This window comes from Acinonyx jubatus, chromosome D1 (assembly GCF_027475565.1).
Source record: "Acinonyx jubatus isolate Ajub_Pintada_27869175 chromosome D1, VMU_Ajub_asm_v1.0, whole genome shotgun sequence".
Lineage (NCBI taxonomy): Eukaryota > Metazoa > Chordata > Mammalia > Carnivora > Felidae > Acinonyx > Acinonyx jubatus.
The window spans coordinates 5,429,317-5,449,205 of NC_069390.1; the positions used below are offsets into that span (position 1 = coordinate 5,429,317).

At 38.5% G+C, this 19,889-nt stretch overlaps 1 protein-coding gene across 5 annotated transcripts in view; it reads right to left on the bottom strand.

Moving 5' to 3' along the window:
• The window catches only part of KDM2A (lysine demethylase 2A), a 113,458-nt gene that overhangs the window by 27,280 nt on the left and 66,289 nt on the right, over positions 1 to 19,889 (bottom strand). For all 5 annotated transcript variants that reach the window (XM_053202864.1, XM_027045507.2, XM_015067955.3 and 2 more), the window contains 7 exons: positions 19,802 to 19,848; positions 15,276 to 15,454; positions 8,793 to 8,899; positions 8,338 to 8,431; positions 7,004 to 7,157; positions 6,027 to 6,142; positions 354 to 480 (listed from right to left, as the gene is read on the bottom strand). In XM_053202864.1, the coding sequence (XP_053058839.1) occupies positions 354 to 480; positions 6,027 to 6,142; positions 7,004 to 7,157; positions 8,338 to 8,431; positions 8,793 to 8,899; positions 15,276 to 15,454; positions 19,802 to 19,848 (824 nt within the window). The remainder of the gene's footprint in view (positions 1 to 353; positions 481 to 6,026; positions 6,143 to 7,003; positions 7,158 to 8,337; positions 8,432 to 8,792; positions 8,900 to 15,275; positions 15,455 to 19,801; positions 19,849 to 19,889) is intronic.

The window sequence follows — 19,889 nt, forward strand, 5'->3', positions numbered from 1 at the left end:
CCACCATCTGTAAAATGAGATAATAATACCTACCCTCATCAGTAATGATTAGAATTTAATGTATATACACTGCTTAGTAAAGTGCCTGGAATACAGTAAGAGTTAGTATGATGGCGTGTTCTTAGTTTTTACTTTGCCAAAGACCACTCTTTATACAATAAAACACAGCAGAAAAGTGATCATCTTTCTTAAGGAGCTAAGGTACTAACAACTCAGACAAAGAGGAGATCCAGATATTTCATTTTGCCTAATAATTCACATCTGGGTAAGAGATCAGCTGTAAACAACATTCAGCTTCAACGAATGAATTTTGTAGACCCAAGCAGGTAAGTTCACGTAGGCAGAACACTTACCCATACTGAGGGACTCTTTTTGAAATTCCTTAGTTAGGTGGGAGCGGTTGGTTATGCAGTATACATAGCGCTCCAACACGTACCAACACATCTCATAGTAGAATGGATAGCGGAACTTATTTGGAACCTGCATGGGAACAAAACAATGAGAAAAAGCAAGCTGATAACAATTTTCAAGGAAAGAGAGTAAGACAAACTGAATCACTGCAAAGATTAACCCAGGAAAAATGCTCTCTCGTCAACCTGAAACGTAGGGTGGCAACTGGAACAAGAATCTAAGTGGATCTGACAACCTGAAAAATGTTGGTCTTGGGAAACAATCACTAGAAATTAAAAGGTATCTCAGAACCACCAAGAAGGTGTCTTGGGAAAGCATCAAAAGAAGTTATGGGGGCGCCTGGGTTGAGCAGCCAATTCTTGGTTTTGGCTGAGGTTATGTTCCCAGGCTTGTGAGATCAAGCCCCATGTCGGGCTCTGCATTGGGCGTGGAGCCTGCTTGAGATTCATTCTCTCTCTCTCTCTCTCTCTCTCTCTCTCCCTCCCTCCCTTTCTCTCTCTCCAATGCCCCTTCTCCCTGGCTCTCACACTCACTCTCTTAAAAAAAAAAAAAAGTTGTGGGACAGGGAGTAAAGTGTTAGAGTAAGACACAATATACTTGAGAAAATGGTTTCAGGGTTCTTAGGACATAAAGGTGTGCCAAGCAGTCTTGCCTTCACTACAGTTTTAACCTCAATCAGAAGACCAGGAAACAAAGAATCTAATGGAAAACAGGACATGAGTTGAAGTTATAGAAAAGTATAATTAGAGACTCATTCTCAAGCTTTGTCTAGTCTAAGACACAAGACAGTATTTTTCCCACCATCAACTCTCAGCTTGTCTGTACAGTACTTTGTAGTCTGCCAAAAGGGCAAGTCCACAAATTAGATTACTGTTCCACATGGCCTAATCAGCCATTGTCTTAGTTTTTTTTTTTCATGTCCTCCAGAAGTAGCATGAAATTATTCCAGCTAAATAATAATAAAAAGAACTGCCCTTTAGATCTAGCATAGTCAAAGAAAAGGCAAATCAGCATGGATTAACCAGTAAGGAAGATCAACAATGGGGACTAACCTATATATATTTTGCCATCATCTTTTAGAGAGGACATCTTTCAAAAGGATAAGCCATACAATACTTCTAAGATTGTTTTGAATATTCAACTCCTGAGTACGTTCTCATCTCCTTTTCAAAGCTCCGCGTCAGGCAGTATTCCTGAATCAAGGAAATCTGGATGCCAGGCCACTTTTAAAATCCTTCACTAGGTCATGGAGCAGGACTGTGGAATGAGATTACTTTCCTCATTGCAAGGCAGGAGAGGTATGTACCTTTCATTAGGTTTCCAATTCAGAGGAGCCAGGCTCTGAATCTCTCTCTCTCTCTCTAAGTAGGCTTCACGCCCAACGCAGAGCCCAACATGGAGGGCCTGAACTCACAACCCTGAGATCAAGACCTGAGCTGAGATCAAGAGTCGAATGCTTAACCAACTGAGCCACTCAGGTGTCCCTGAATCGAGGTCTCTTAAGCAACTACAGTTTTAACAACTAGAAGAGGTTTTCCTCCTTTATTTAAAAGTCAAATTGGGGGTGCCTGGCTCGCTCAGTCAGTAGAGCACACAACTCTTGATCTCAGGGTCATGAGCTCAGGCCCCACATTGGGCCTAAAGCCTACTGAAAAATAAATAAGAGCTTAAAAGAAGGTCAAACTAATTTACTTTTGGTAAGGTGTGGGAGGGGGACCACAAGAATTAACAGGCACTAGATGCCCCCAAGTTAAATATAATACACGGACCTCTCTGCTCACCTTTTACAGGTATTAACACTTTTCTGGAAGGGTCTTTATTAAAAGTTCAGGACAACCCAAAATTCTACAGCCCTCTGGGACTCTGTTGAAAGCTAATACTGACAGTAAAAAAAAAAAAAAAAGGTAATTTATAGTAGATCATTAAACTTTTGATTTTTTACTTGGAACTCATCAGACTGCATTAATAACAGCCAAGATATCACATACCCAACTTGCCTCATATTTTATCTATGTTGCCAGATACTACAGAGTATATCAGTTTCTAAGACTGGGCTAAAATTTTTTGTGGGGCAGGGAGAGAGTTTTTAAAAAATCCACCTTACAGAATTGAGCTTTTCAGTGCTACCAGTGGAACAATTATCAGCATTCAAGTTTATTTAAAGTTTATTTATTTAGAGAGGAGAGAGAGGAGAGAGAGGGAGAGAGGGAGAGAAGGAGAGAGGGAGGGAGGGAGGGAGAGACAGAGAGAGAGAGAGAGAATGAGCGGGGGAGGAACAGATAGACAGTGGGGACAGAGAATCTGAAGCAGGCTCTGTGCTGACACCAGAGAAACCAATGTGGGGCTTGAACTCACAAACCATGAGATCATGACCTAAGCCAAAGTTGGATGCTTAACCAACTGAGCCACCCAGGTGCCCCTCAGCACTCGTGTAAATAGTATGGTATTTCCACACTGGCATGGCAAAAGAAACCAAAAACATTGTCTTAAATTTACAACACACTGCATTTTTGTAAGGTAATACATTAACTGGATACCAGCTGGTATTGGCACACAAAAGGCTGGTGTAGAAAGCAATAAAAAAATAATTGCTTTGTACATACATATGAAGGGACTCAATGAAATTTTGTAGAAACACAGAGGAGTTCCTTATTGAGAATGAAAGAATTAAGCTATACTTAGGAAAAATGGAATAATATGGTGGTTAGACTGAAATTTGACATTTTTTTCATAAACAAAAAACAAAGTCTTAGAAAATTAGATAGGTAAATCAAGATCAGTTATTACCAGTTTAACAGTCTGTAAGAAACTCCATGTGAAGGTAAGGTACCTCATTTCACCTATGCCACTGAATATATACATATTCTCCCTTTCTTCCCTCAAACTGAGCAACTAAGCAATTAAATCATGGGTATAATACAGTAATTTTTAGGCCAAAAAAGGGGAGTACTTTCTAAAAACTAATTTTCAGATTCTTACAGTAGATAAGTGGTATTACCTCAGAATAATTTGGAGTTAAATAAGAGTATTCTGTGAAATTACATTATTTTGAAACATTTTAACTTTAACTTTTTACTATTATTATAATTTCAAACTTACTAATTATTTTTTGTAGTTTACTTTTTTTTTTTAAATGTTTGTTTATTTTCAGAGAGAGAGAAACAGACTGAGTGAGAGCAGGGAGGGTCAGAGAGAGAGGGAGACCCAGAATCCGAGGCAGGCTCCAGGCTCTATGCTGACAGCCCGACATGGGGCTCAAACCCATGATCTGTGAGATCATGACCTGAGCTGAAGTTGGATGCTCAACTGACTGAGCCACCCAGGAACCCCTCATTACTCTTAATAAGCAGAAATTTACTTTTATAAAATTTATTTTAAAAGCACTGTATCTTCTTAATTCAAGTAGGGCAATCCCTAGAACACGAACAATACCACTGTTGTGTGTAATAGCTCCTAACCAAAATAAATATTTCAAAATAGGCACCAACATAGCTAACTGATCATGTTCGCAGTAAACAGGTCAATGACTATTCCTTCCAAAAATTGTAACGTCTTCACTAATTGTGATTATTTATTTATTTATTTTTAGGGAGAGAGCAAGCAGAGGAGGGACAGAGAAAGAAGGAGAGACGGAATCTTAAGCAGGCTCCACACTTAGCTCAGAGCCCAATGTGGGGCTCAGTCTCACTACTGTGAGGTCATGACCTCAGCCAAAATCAACGGATGCTTAGGCGACTGAGCCACCTAGGCGTCCCAAATTGTGATTTTTTTTAAATTTAACTTTGCAAACTTTCAAATCTGCTAAAAAAGTTCTTTCTTTCTCTCTCTCTCTCTTTCTTTCTTTTCTTTTCTTTTTTTTTTTTTTAATATTCAAGTTAGTTAACATACACTATAGTTTTGGCTTTAGGAGTAGAGCCCAGTGATTCATCTCTTACATAGGACACCCAGTGCTCAGAAAAGTGCCTTCTTTAATGCCCGTCACCCATTTAACTCACCTCCCCCCACCCACCACCCCTCCAGCAACACTCAGTTTGTTCTCTGTATTTAAGAATCTCTTATGGTTTGCCTCCCCCTCTGTTTTATCTTATTATTTTTTTTAATCTGCCAAAAAGTTTAAGAATGCTTACAGCATTCTTCAAGATTCACCAGCTATTAACATTTCCCCACATTTGCTAATCTCTATTCACATACGTGGCTGTAATTATTATTATTAAACTTAATTTATTTATTTTGAGAGAGAGAGCATGCACGAGCAGGGGAGGAGCAGAGAGAGGACAGAAAGAATCCCAAGCAAGCGCCATGCTCAGCGCAGAGCCTGAGGAGGGGGCTCGATTTCACGAACTCTGAGATCATGACCTGAGCCCATATTAAGAGTCAGACGCTTAAACAACTGACTTAACCAAGCAACTTAACCAGGTGCCCCAACATGGTTGTTGTTGTTGTTATTACTATTATGTTGAACTACTTGAGAACAAGGTGAGAACATCATGCCTTCTAAAGGCTCTATACTCTAACTGCTGTTTAATGTCTACAACATCTATACTTTCATCATATATAATTCAGCCCTCACCAACTTGGGTTCTGCTAAAGATTAAGCCCTGTTTCCCCAAGACATGGGTTGGCCAACAAACAGCAGCTAGTGGATTTGGTCTGCTGCCTGTTTTTCTGTGAGCTAAGAATGTTTTTACATTTTTAAATGGCTGAAAAAAAACCCTAAAATTAGAGCATTTTGGGATATGGGAAAACTATATGAAATTCAAATTTCAGTGTCCATAAATAAAATTCTATTTTATTTGAGCCATGCTCATTCGTTTAAGTATTTCACTCTCTGATCCTTTTCAGAAAAAGTTTGCCAACTCTTGCTAGGGTACCCACTACATGTAATGAACTTTTTCTCCTATATATCTAGAATGGTATCAGCTATGTAACATCCTAGGGAAAGAAAACCAAGAGAATAAGACACACATATCATTTTCTAAAAGACTTAATTCTCTCATGGAACCCCAGCTGAGAAAAGCTGTATGCACATTTATTTATTAAGTACAGAGGCACCTGGGTGGCTCAGTCGGTTAAGTGTCCAACTCTTGATTTCGGCTCATGTCATGATCTCACAATTCTTGAAATTGAGCCTGGAGTCGGGCTCTGTACTAACAGGGCAGAGCCTGCTCGAGATTCTCACTCTGCCCCTCCCTTATTCTCTCTCAAAATAAATAAACATTAAAAAAGAAAAGTACAACATTTCACATGTTAGACAGTAATCAGAATAAAGATACATACATGCACTCAAAGTTGTGACTTTTGACTTGATGAATCCCATTACACTGGGTTATTCTACGAGCATACATATTAAAAACATGGCTCAAAAGATTACCAAATGTCTATCTCTAGCCTTATAAAAATCCAAGATATCAAGAACCTCAAAGAATTAGAGTTCCCCAAAATAAGCAGGTAGATCTTGTTAAAACTTTTTTCTCAGTGTCCCTGAAATGTTAACACTGCACTTTAACTCAAAGAAAAATTTTGAAATTTTGAGATAAACTACCAGTGAATCTAACATCTGGCTTAAATGGAGTTAATCTCTTCACATCCAACTGTTACATAATACAATTACTTACCCGTGTCCGATCTTCAATGTTGTATATTTTTAATTGCATGGGGATATTGAAACTATGCAAAAAATTGCCTCCAAAGACTAATGTGTCCGTAGGAGTATACACAGCATGAATCCAGCCTAGAAGAAAGGGAATGGAGGGTAGTGACTGTAAGCACACATTACAACATGGCTCTCTCAGAGAACTAGTATAATACTCCTAGATCCTACTTTTTACTCTGATTGTTACTTAGTGGTTGGTCAAGTTATTTAATCTCTTGCAGCCTCAATATTCCTCTATAAAAATTAAACTTTATATGGTTACTAGTAAGTATTAAATCAGAAAATGCACGTAAAGTGTTTAGCATACAGTAAGCTTAAAAAATGCTGCTTCTATTTACAGGAGCACCTACTGTGAAGGTGCAGTACAAGAGCTGACATGTATTTCCATTTACTCCTCAAAACAAAATGTGACAGAGGTTTAAATATTTGACCAAAAAGGTATTAGCAGGTAAACAAGTGTCAGAATTCTTCTTCTTCTTCTTCTTTTTTTTTTTTTTTACAAGTGTCAGAATTCTAATACAGGTCTGTGACTTCAAAATCTGTGCTGTAAATACTTATTTTGTAACTAGTGACCTCCTAAAAATTATCACTGATGCTACTACACTCCAGCCTTCATAGACATCCCTTAGAAAGTAGGTCTCTTTCACCCAGACGTTAGATACTGCCCGCTGACCAGGTCTTATCCTTAGAGATTCTGATTACCTAGACCTAATGTGCAGTCCAAATGTAGACCTTCTGTGAGAAGCCACCACTGACAATTCTGATTTTAGTGGAAAATCAGTGCCTTTTTCAAAAATCCACATTCTTACCATCTAATCCATAATGACAGGAAAGGACACTATTGTTTTCTGTCCACCCCAGCATCACAACCACTCTTGGTGGTAATCCATTAATTCTAGTGGCTAGAGTAAACAACTAATTTTTTCCCATCTTGCTTACCTGAGGGAATGACGAAGGTATAGCCCTGCTTGAGCTCAATGCGCTGACAATCTGATACCCGGTCACCCAGAAAGATGTCTCCCTGTTTCCCTGACAGCAGCCAATTCTCGTACAGCTCCAGGTTGTGGGCTGTAGGGGGGATGAGCCAGAAGACCTGTGAGTTAAAAAACTTCAGTCTGTTAACAGCCATTGACATGACCCAGTCGTCTCCCTCAACTGATAAACAGGTACAAAGTTAAGGCCAACAGGCAGAAGAGCAGCAAGCAGTCCTCCTAGCCTACAGAACCTGACCATTTGGGAAATTCTAGAGGCCCCAAGAAAGCAGATATTTTCTGTCCTTCACTTGATGAAATGGCTTTAGGGCTTCCCTGGAGTTTGACTGTAGAACCCAGAACCCATCCAGGACTCAGGGAGAAGAGGGACATTCAGTTTGTTACCTAGGAGGTCCCTTACTTGCCCCTGGCTGTCTGGCCTCTACAGTCCTAAGAAATACAGTAGGTACAATATCTTCTAGAGACAGGCCTAGCTTACTTTGTTCTAGGGTAGTAACCAAGACCAAAAGGACAAAACTTGAGATACCATTGAAATGGATCCAAAGCAAACAAAATGACTTTGGATTTGGAGGTATAGTTGTTCTAAATTAGGACCTCACATTTTAAAAGCATTATGTGTTTTCATTCCAGTTCTACTTCTCTCACAAACGCATCTACTTCTAGCAAGGGAAAAAAGGGTAACTAATAATAAGAGCGTAATACTACAAACCTCCAACATTAATCCCAGATTTCCATTCTCACACAGCATTCAGAAACAATCTGACAAGCTGGAATACAGTTCTTTACGAATGAGAATAATCTTTCAAAATCTATTCACATCCTTAGGGAGGACTTAAAGGCTTCCTCTGGCCACATTTCAGATCAATGCCTTCAAAATAGGGAAAGGTGGTTTGGATTCTAATTTGCTGATTTCATCCTGAATCTATACAAAATTTGTGTTGCCATCTACTACTTTATTACACTTCCACGTAGAGAAATTGTCTTGTCTTCCTAAAACCACTTTCTTGTCTTCATGTGGAGAATTCTGCCTTGGGAATCTAAAAATAAGGCTGCTGAGGTTTACTAAGTACTATGCCAATATTGGTATTATGACAGCAGACTAGAAGAATACGAATTCCTACTGAAGTCAAGCCAAAAGGGTCAATGTAATCAACGTTTCTCTCTAGAATAGGGGACAATTTCCTAGCAGATTCATTTCTAGGTATATTAGGCATGCATGAACTGAAGCAGAGACATATAACCAGCTTCAGATTCCAACCCCCATCCCAACTATGACCGTACCTTTCCCCCTTGATGGATGTGATACCAAACAGAGGTACCACCAAAGTCCACATGGAAGTCAGTATAGCAGCCTCGAACACTCATCAGACAGTACCTGACCCAAAAAAAAACAGCAGCCATTAGTGCACCGATTAGAAAAAGAGAGCATGCCCCACCACAATACCACACTCTCCCCTTGTGCACCCCACCTTCCACATAATCAATTCCCAGTCAGTAAGAGGAGCACAACTGCGTCATCATGTTACCAGAACGACACATTTTCTTTAAACTATGTAATTGTGGGTTATGACACCGTTATATATACTCTTCCCTCTGAAACTGTAAAATCTGTTTAAAGAATTCATCTTTTTGATCATTTAGGACACAGACCAAGGCTCCAAAGGGAGGAACCATTCCTTGCCATCACTCTGGTTTCCCGGTGATACACCTGAGGAAATGCAGGGAAAGCCACTTACTTCTGCACTTTGGGGTACTGCATCTCCAAGATGGCATTTGTTGATTCAGTCTGACTTTCCTTCAAATGCCTCGGCCACATGTTGTCTACCCAGTCAATGAAATCCACCTTTAAAAAGGAGAAGGAAACATTTAGGATTCAATGGAAGGACTGGGATTAAAGAGAACTTTAAAGTCCAGAAAAACAGAATTTCTCAAAATACACACTGAAAGACTATAATTTAATTATAAACAAAATAAAACAATCTGTTGGTGAATCTTAGGGTCGACAGGCAAACCTTCTAGAAATAATTTTTCAATGAGAATAAAGGCTAATGGACCCGTCAACACCACAAAGATAGCACTAATGAAAATGAAGTCATTAAATAACACAGTAGTATCCCCTCTGTGTCAATACTGGTATAATCAACTGTATTTTTCTAATTCAATCAAAGGTGCTGTCTGGATGGTACTTCTAAACTTACCAGAGATGTAACACAGTGAACTGTTAGAGCAGCTAAGACATCCAAAGTTTTAAAAGGAGGAGGAGGAGGAGGAGGAGGAGGAGGAGGAGGAGGAGAAAAAGAAACAAATCCAATAGGGATTTGTAGCCCTACATGAACAATGTAGAATCTACTAGGTTAGGAATCAGAAGTTCCAGGTCTGTCATGTTTTCTCAAGATCACATGCAAGTCCCTGGAACTCATTTCTAAAATGAGGATAATTAACTCCAAGGGATATTGTGAGGATTACATGTAAATACATGTTAAAATTTCTTGAGATAATGTTAGCAGAATTTAGTAATCTATTTTTTATTTCATTTTCATTTCACCTTTATTTTCCATCTTTCATCACTTGGTTTTTATGATCACTAACTACATGAACATAATACTAGGTCATTAAAAATACATGTGGCTAAATGTATAATTCTGTATTTTTTAAAACATATATAATTTATTGTCAAGTTAGCTAACACATAGTGTATACACAGTGTGCTCTTGGTTTCGGGGGTAGAATCCTGTGATTCATCACTTACATACAACACCCAGTGCTCATACCAACAAGTGCCCTCTTCAATATTCATCACCCATTTCCCCCCTCCCACACCCCCTATCAACCCACGGTTTGTTCTCTGTATTTAAGAGTCTTTTATAGTTTGCCTCCCTCTCTGTTTAAAACTATTTCTTCCCCTTCCCTTCCTCCAAGGTCTTCTGTTAAGTTTCTCAAGTTCCACATATGAGTGAAAACATATGATATTTGTCTTTCTTTGACTGGCTTATTTCACTTAGCATAATACCCTCCAGTTCCATCCATGTTGTTGCAAATGGCAGGATTTCATTCTTTCTCATTGCCAAATAGTATTCCATTGTACGTATAAACCACATCTTCTTTATCCATTCATCAGTTGATGTACATTTGGGCTCTTTCCATAATTTGGCTATTGTTGAAAGCACTTCTATAAACATTGGGGTACATGTGCCCCTATGAATCAGGACTCCTGTATCTTTTGGATAAATTCCAAGTAGCACTATTGTTGGGTCGTAGGGTAGTTCTATTCTTAGTATTTTGAGGAATCTCCACACGGTTTTCCAGGGCGGCTGTACCAGTTTGCATTCTCACCAACAGTGCAAGAGGGTTCCTGTTTTCTCCACATCCTTGCCAACATCTGTTGTTTCCTGAGTTGTTAATGTTAGTCACTCTGACCGGTGTGAGGTGGTATCTCAATGTGGTTTTTGCATTTCCCTAATGATGAGTGATGTTGAGCATCTTTTCATGCATCTGTTGGCCATTTGGATGTCTTCTTAGGGAAAGTGTCTATTCATGTCTTCTGCCCATTTCTTCACGGGACTACTTGTTTTTTGGGTGTTGAGTTTGGTACATTCTTTACAGATTTTGGATACTAACCCTTTATCCGATATGTCATTTGCAAATATCTTCTCCCATTCCATTGGTTACCTTTTACTTTTGTTGATTGCTTCATTTGTAGTGCAGAAGCTTTTTAGCTTGATGAGGTCCCAACAGTTTGTTTTGCTTTTATTTCCCTTGCCTTTGGAGACGTGTCAAGCAAGAAATTGCTGCAGCTGAGGTCAAAGAGGTTGTTGCCTGTTTTCTCCTCTGGGGTTTTGATGGTTTCCTGTCTTACATTTAGGTCTTTCATCCATTTTGAGTTTATTTTTGTGTCTGGTGTAAGAAAGTGGTCCAGATTCATTCTTCTGCATATTGCTGTCCAGTTCTCCCAGCACCATTTGCTAAAGAGACTGTCTTTTTTTCCACTGGATGCTCTTTCCTGCTTTGTCAAAGACTGGTTGGCCATATGTCTGTGGGTCCAATTCCGGGTTCTCTATTCTATCCCATTGGTCTATGTGTTCTTGTGCCAGTACCATACTGTCTTGATGATTACAGCCTTGTAGTAGAGGCTAAAGTCCAGGATTGTGATGCCTCCCACTTTGGTTTTCTTTTTCAACATAACTTTGGCTATCCGGGGTCTTTTGTGGTTCCACACAAATTTTAGGATTGTTTGTTCTAGCTTTGAGAAGAATGCTGGTGCAATTTTGATTGGGATTGCACTGAATATGTAGAGTGCTTTGGGTAGTATTGACATTTTAACAATATTTGTTCTTCCAATCCACGAGCATGGAATGTTTTTCCATTTCTTTGTGTCTTATTCAATTTCCTTTGTAAGTTTTCTATAGTTTTCAGCATACAGATCTTTTTCTATAGTTTTCAGCATACAGATCTTTTATATTTGGTAATCTATTTTAAATTATATGTGCTGAAAGAAGTGAAAGCAATATGACGTATCTGCACTTTACACTGAACTATAACATGTCCTCTACCTTCAAATGTGTGCATTACCCAACCACTGACCTCCAAGAAACAGTCTCAGGTAGATAAAATGTGAGCCAAAACAGGAGTCCAGTACAGTATTGACACTACAAATAATCTAACTTAAGGCTATAAAACATACGTATACAGTAAGCTTTACAACAATACCTGTATTTAATAATTTATTTCCCTGACAATATAGATCTGGACAAATGCATACAATCTGTGCATAATGATATGAGGCAGGTGTCTAGGAAACCGTGGGAGCAAGGCTGGAAGGGATCACAATGACATGCAAGTTGAGAGCAACCATGAAGTTAACTTGTGGCTGCACTTCAAAGATTTCTGCTCAGGGAGCCAATAGTTTTAACCAAGCATCCACTGGGTCTCAAACACTGAATGAACTCCAACTTCCTTCCTTTCCCTCAAACAAAATCTACTTTCTGTTCTCTTAATGTAGTGGTCAGCACCTTCTATCTCATGGTCCTCTCCTTTGCTAACACTTTAACAGAATAATGAATAACAATACTTGCTCAAGACAGTATAAGCTCTTATGTCTGGATGGGGAAAAGAAGGGTTAAGAACACATGGGTATTTTTTTCTCAATTTTCATTCAGAGAAAGCTGAATTTCTTTGGCCAGAATTTCTCACCTGCAGCACTGAGTCACTCATTCTGGCCTCTCATTTTTTGGTATTATTAGGTATCGTCTTGTGGTATGGGACTCATACTTTTTTCCTTCGGTTAATCTTTCGGCTCTGGGTAGGCCTTTTACTAAATGGCCCGATCCATGTGAGAGCAAGTCTCCAGAAGGGGTAATCACCAGTTTCTACCTGTTCTGCATCAATACTAGGGCCAAACTGGTAAGAAGTCCAATACCCAGGACCTAATCTATTCATATGCTTCACAAAAAAAGCTCACAGCCTTACATGAACTGATTTTCCCACCACCAAACAAATCTGCACATTGTGTATGTTACTTTCCAGCTACCTCTCAGGTACTGCTGGAATGACAGCAGAAAACAATCTCTCTCCTTACCAGAAAATCCCATTTTATGCTAACACCCCAAGAGGCACCTAAAGGTTGCCCACCTTCCTCTTCCACTGCACCTACTTTTACACATACTACTTCTTCTGCCTGGAATTCTGGTTTTCATTCCCTTTGCCTCATTTCTTTCATGTCAAGCTTAGATATCACTTCCTCCAAAGAGTTTCCCCTAATTCTCATCCAGTTTAGGTTAGGGGGGGGTCCTTCTTCTTGCCCCCACCACACTCTATATTTATTCACTTATGAAGCACTTACCATTAGTGTGGCTCATAAAAATGTCTATCCTCTGGTCTTTCTTCCCCGTGAGACTTTAAGCACTGTGAGAATGACAATGACCTTATCTTCCACAGGTCCTCTAGCACCTAGCATAGTGCTCAGCACGTGGTGGGCACTTGAACCAATAATACGCTAACTCTGAAGGTGTGAATGTCACAGAGAATAAGAGATTATGTGGTTTATGTGAAAGATTACAAGAATAAGTATATTTGTTCAAACTCATTGAAATGTATACTTAAAATGAGTATATTTTATGTCAATTATACCTCAATAAAGTTGGTTTTTAAAAAAGCATTATTGGGGTGACTAGGTGGCTCAGTTGGTTAAGCATCCACCTTTGGCTCAGGTTATGATTTCGCGGTTTGTGGGTTTGAGCCCCATGTTAGGCTCTGTGCTGACAGTTCAGAACCTGAAGCCTTTGGATTCTGTGTCTCCCTCTCAATCTCTGCCCCTCCTCTGCTCACAATTTGTCTCTCAAAAATAAATAAATATTAAAAAAAAAGAATAATAAAAAATAAAAATAAAAAAGCATTACTGAGATATGTTAGAAAATACCTAAATAAATGGAAGGATACACTGTGGGGAAAAATACTCCAGTAAATAAATAAATAATACCCCAGCAGAATAAGCATATTATTGCTTACATAGCAAGTCATCGAAAGCTTTCCCGCTTTCAGGAAGTGACCTTGGTAATAGCTCAATCTTTCCAGTCATGTTTTAGGTCCCTAAAAAATACTGGTGCATTATTCTGTGTCCTCCAGAAAATTTCCTTTTCTGAGCCCTTCCATAGTTCCACTCCTCCATTTAGGTCTATTATTTTTCTGTTATATAATGACGGATTTTTATCATTAAAGCTAGGAACAAAAGTGAATAAATTAAGAATGTTACAAAAAAGGCTTCATGTGTGAATGACATAGTTCTAAATTTTAAGAACAGAAAAGTATAAATGTTTGACTTTTATAGCTATAATCACTTTATTTTTAAGTTGAAATTCTAAAAATATTAACAGTGTTAATTTATAAGCAATATTAAAAACAATTTATAAACAATGTTATTGTGATTCTTACATCCCTCTCTTATTATTTTAATGCACTGAATTGTACATTAAAAAAACTTTTTCTTTAAAGTAGGCTCTATATGGTCAATGTGGGGCTTGAACTCATGACCCCAAGATCAAGAGTTGCATACTCTACCAACTGAGCCAGCCAGGTGCCCTATATTTTTTATTTATTAAGTGCACCATGTTTGGCTAATAACAAGACTAAATTCTAACTGTCTTCCTATATTTCCACATGACCAAACAAATTATAATATAAAAGGATTTTTATCATTCTAAGGAGATAAAAGTTTTCTTAAGAAATTTAAAAAAAATTTTTTTAATCTTTATTTTTGAGAGAGAGACAGAGTGTGAATGGGGGAGGGGCAGAGAGAAAAGGAGACACAGAATCCGAAGCAGTTTCCAGGCTCCAAGCTGTCAGCACAGAGCCCAATGTGAGGCTCAAACTCATGAACCGTGAGATCATGACCTGAGCCGAAGTCGGATGCTTCACCGACTGAGCCACCCAGGCGCCCCTTAATAAGAAATTCTGTACTTAGCTGTAGCCATCTCCAGTAACAAGAAGCAATGACAAAAAATTACATTGTCTCTTCAGGTAATAATAGTAAAATACTAAGAACATTTTCCTGCTGGTCTGTACATATCAATGTCTTAGTGATAATAACAATGCATCTTACTGGTAAGCTGAATGTAGGTGTATATATAAAATAACAGTATTAGAAGCAATTATCATAATTTTGATGCAATTAGGATGATTAAATGGAGATAGAATAAAACACTGAGATCTTGACTTTATTTATTTTTAAATGTTTATTTTTTATTTTGGGGTGTGGGATAGAGAGCAGGGGGAGGATCAGAGAGAGCAGGAAAAGGGCAGAGAGAGGGAGAGAATCCCAAGCTGGCTCTGTGCTGTCAGTGTGTAGCGTGATGTGGGGTTCAATCTCACAAACAGTGAGATCATGACCTGAGCCAAAATTAAGAGTAAGAAGCTTAAATGACAGCCACCCAGGCTGAGATCTTGATTTTAAAAGAATGATTAGGGGGCACCTGAGTGACTCAGTTGGTTAAGCGTCCGACTCTTGATTTCAGCTCAGGTCATGATCTCATGGTTCATGTATCAAGCCTAGAGTCAAGCTGTGTGCTCACAGCACGGAGCCTGCTTGGGATCCTCTCCGTCTCTCTCTCTGCCCCGCCCCCCACTGACTCTAATAAATAAACATAAAAAAAAAGTTATAAATTCTCCCAGTATATAAACAACTCTCTTGGTGACAATGACAATGTGGAAAAAATGATCAGACTAACCGTGGAGGGCCTCTGCACCATATTCTCCAGCCTGGTGTGGCTGAACTCTAGGCTGATGACATTATAGAGTTTTTCTCGCTCCTCCTCTGGGGTCTCATAGTAGCGTGTCCACTGAGCCATGGTCATTTCAATGCCTTTCTGTGTGTTCACGTCCATGACATCCACCATGCGACGACTCCCTGCCACGAAAGATGTATCAATCATCTCTACTGAGCTGCTATTATCCTCAAATATATTAAGAATATAAAATACAAGTAGAAGGAAACAAAGTATCCTTTCTTTATTCAGGGTATTCAGTAATAAGCAAGGAGAGAGCTATCACTCAAGGTGGATAAATCAACAGAAAATCAAACCACAGAGAATGGGAAAAACAACAGGTTAATATAAAAAAGCGATTCCCTATGGCATATTTCTATATGGTCAGGTAACAAATCCTATATTCAATATCTTACTCAACCCTAACAATTCTAAATGGTAAGTACTAATCACCATTTCATAGATGAGAAAATAGGTGTTAGGTAACTTGCAGGACAAGGCAGGACAAGAATCCCAGAACTCTACACCAACTCCAGAGTTAATGCTCTTAACCACTGAACTACACTGCTTTGATGCAGTTTTAAGGATCTTATCTATCCTATACTTTGATCCACTATACAGTGATAGAGTGAGTACTAGATTCATTCTGAAGCTGTCCATTCTTCTGTTTAAAAGGGTTATTTCCAAAACCTGTTAAGCATTTCTAATATAAACCTCCCTTTTCATTCATTTCACAAATATTTACTGACTGATAAAGCCACCATGAGGGACACAAAGATCTGTATCAGATTCTCAACCAACTATAACAACTACAACAAAAAGGAAAATGCATAAATTAGTAGGGAGGAAAAACAATAGCCTAATTAAAGCCAAAGATACCTAAGTTTAAATTTCAGCTCTAACAATAGTTGGGAAAGCTATTTAACTTCTCTGAACCTTAATATCTTCTTCTTTAACTTGGGAATAATATTGGAGGCCGCTGTGAAGGAAAATATTTAACACAAAGTAGGTGTCAATTAAACAGTAGTAAAAATAAAAGGAAAATTATTATTATTTTTATTATTTTTGTAACATTGGACTGACCAGAGAAGCCTTTTAGGAAAAGAAGGTGAAGAAGAGACTTTTGAGTTAGGCCTTGAAAAATAAATAGAATTTCAACAAGAAAGATTCAACAGAGAATTCCAAGCAGAAGCAGCAGCATAAGAGACAATATGGAGAGGCAAGACAGCTAAAAAAGTTAAAATAATAGTGGTCAAGAAAAGGAAAGAGAATAAAAAGCTGCTGATATTAAGAATATTGTTCAGGGGCGCCTGGGTGGCTCCGTCAGTTAAGCAACTGACTTCGGCTCAGGTCATGATCTCACGGTTTGTGGGTTTGAGCCCAGCGTCGGGCTCTGTGCTGACAGCTCAGAGACTGGAGCCTGCTTCGGATTCTGTGTCTCCCTCTCTCTCTGACCCTCCCCCGTTCATGCTCTGTCTCTGTCTCAAAAATAAATAAACGTTAAAAAAAATTAAAAAAAAAAAAAAAGAATATTGTCCAATTTGTAAGAAACTAGCAAACATCTACTATATACCTGGACTTCGTGGATATAACAACTAGTATCAAGACCTGGTCCCCTGCTTCTAAGACGTTTACAGTCTAGTCAGAGATATGAGATAATAGTCAGGAGGACTAGAATATGGCCATAATAAAGGAGACATGGCAGAATACACATAAGATATAACTCATAATATAAGGCAATAAAGCAAACCTACCCTTTATATTTTGGAAGAAAATGCTAATGATAAATCAAAATTGTCTTGTAATACCATTTCACACCCACTATGATAGCCACAAATTAAAAAAAAAAAAAAAGGAAAATAACAAGTGCTGGCAAGGATGCAGAAAAACTGGAACCCTCAAGACTTTGCTGGGAATAATGTAAAGTGGTGCAGCTGCTGTGGAAAACAGTTTGGTGGTTCCTCAATAAATTAAACACAGAATGACCATGTGACCCAACAACTTCACTCCTAGGTAAATATCTAAAGATACAGGTGATGAAAACATTCTGAACTAGAAACTGGTGATGGTTGCACACTGTGAATAAATTTAATGCCACTGAAATATATACTTTAAAAATTATTATAATGGTAAATTTTATGTTACTTGTATTTTAGCACAATTGTTTAAAAAAACAGGGGTGCCTGGGTGGCTCAGTTGGTTGAGTGTCTGACTTCGGCTCAGGTCAAGATCTCATGGTTTGTGAGTTGGAGCCCCACATCGGGCTCTGTGCTGACAGCTCAGAGCCTGGAGGCTGCTTTGGATTCTGTGTCTCCCTCGCTCTCTGCCTCCCCCCAGCTCATTCTCTGTCTCTTTCTCTCTCAAAAATAAAAACATTTGAAAAAATAAAATTTTTTAAAAAAATAAAAGTGAATGCTTTCCTTCAAAAATGTAGATCAAAGCTGTTGCCGAGGATGCAGAGAAAGAATGCACTGTTGGGAATGCAAACTGGTGCAGCCACTCTGGAAACAGTATGGGGGTTCCTCAAAACATCAAAAATAGAAATACCTTACAACCCAGCAATTACACTACCAGGTGTCTATCCAAAGGATACAGGTGTGCTGTTTTGAAGGGGCACATGCACCCCAATGTTTACAGCAGCACTACTGACAATAGCCAAAGTATGGAAAAAGTCCAAATGTCCATCGATGGATGAATGGATAAAGAAGATGTTGTATATACATACAACGGAGTATTACTTGGCAATCAAAAAGAATGAAATCTTGCCATTTGCAAGACTGCCACGTGGATGGAACCAGAGTGTATTATGCTAAGCAAATTAGTCAGAGAAAGACAGATATATGGCTTCACTCATGTGGAATTTAAGATATAAAACAGATGAACATAAGGGAAGGGAAGCAAAAATAATATAAAAACAGGGAGGGGGACAAAACATGAGACTCTTAAATATAGAGAACAAACAGAGGGTTGCTGGAGGGGTTGTGGGAGGGGGGATGGGCTAAAATGGGTACAGGTCATTAAGGAATCTACTCCTGAAATCATTGTTGTACTATATGCTAACTTGGATGTAAATAAACAACAACAACAATAAACTTATTACTGTCCTGGAGGTCTGTTAGGAAAAGAAGTCCAGTGATGGACCTATAGGTACTCAAGAAGATTTTCTGAGGTCCTCTGAGAGAGCCCTGCATTGTGAAGAGTGGGAAAGCATTTTAATCACTCAACAGATTTACTGAGTGCCTACTATACTCCAGAGATTGCACTAGATATTAGGAAATACCTAGTGACAGGCAGACAGCTGGACTCTAACACAGAAATAGTGAAGGAGTGAAAAAACCAGGGAATTCAAGAACTTTCCTTCACCTGGGCTATCTGTGACTTTCACCTCTTGGATAAACAGAAGAGTTATCCAGCTGTCTAAAAAGGGCCCTCCGGTGGCTAGGAGATAGTACTGCAGTGTCAATTTCCAAAGCAAGACATTGCACTGGAACTTTAACATAGAGAACAAAACTTAACAAAAGCTATAATGTTGAGAGGAAAGCATCAGAAATAACTTTTTGCTTCATGTCCAGTTGGAAACATGTCCAAAAGGTTTTAATCCACTTTACTGCTTTAACGTGTATAAGACTGTAACCATTCTGAATTCCAAAGGATCCTGGTGAGTCTCAGGGCTACCCTGAAAACCAAATGGTCTGCAGAAATTTGACCCGAACCTTTACTGACACCAGGAAGCTTTCTTCTTTAATTAAGTTGATCCAATTTGTTTTTTTCCCCTAAATTTTGAACAGAATATAAATCAGACTAAAAACTCAACCAGTCACTGAAAGAAATATTAACATATCTCTTTCTCAGCTTACAATGCTTTTGTTTATTATTACTATTATATATATATACATATATATATAAAATAAAAATATATAAATATACATTATATATGTTTTTATTATATATATATTTATTTAAGTAATCTCTCCTCCGAAAGTGGGGCTTGAATCTACAACCCTGAGATCAAGAGTCACATGCTTCAGTTTGCAAAGTTTTAAACCTTGGTCAAGTTACCAAATGTAGCACTGGTGAAAATTTCCTGGAAATTTCTCTACTGCTTTTGGAGAATGGAAGAGAATCACAGATATGAATGAATCTTCCTTCTTGTCTCGAAGATATAAAATGTCACTTTCCTGGGTGAGATGACCTGGAACAGGCTTTTCACGGAGAGAAGGCGGGGCACACAGTGATAAAATGGTAGGTAGGGAAGGAGAAGTTTTAAAGTTCTGTGCCCGGTGTGTACTAAATGAAGCAACTTTTGTAACTCTTTCTGTGAAAATTCTCAGTGGCCAATGAAATGGTAGTTTTTATCAAGAGGCATATACTTCAATCAAATGTGTACTTCAACGTTCCTAAGCCTTAAATTTCAGTCAGAAATTTAGAAATCAATCCCAATCTTAAATCTTTGCCTCATAGGCGCAACGGCCACACATATTACTACTTACCCACACACATTTTGACATCATTCACAGTGAAGTCTGGATCTGGCATCCTATGAAACAAACACTTGTAAGTATAAATGGAAGCACACCT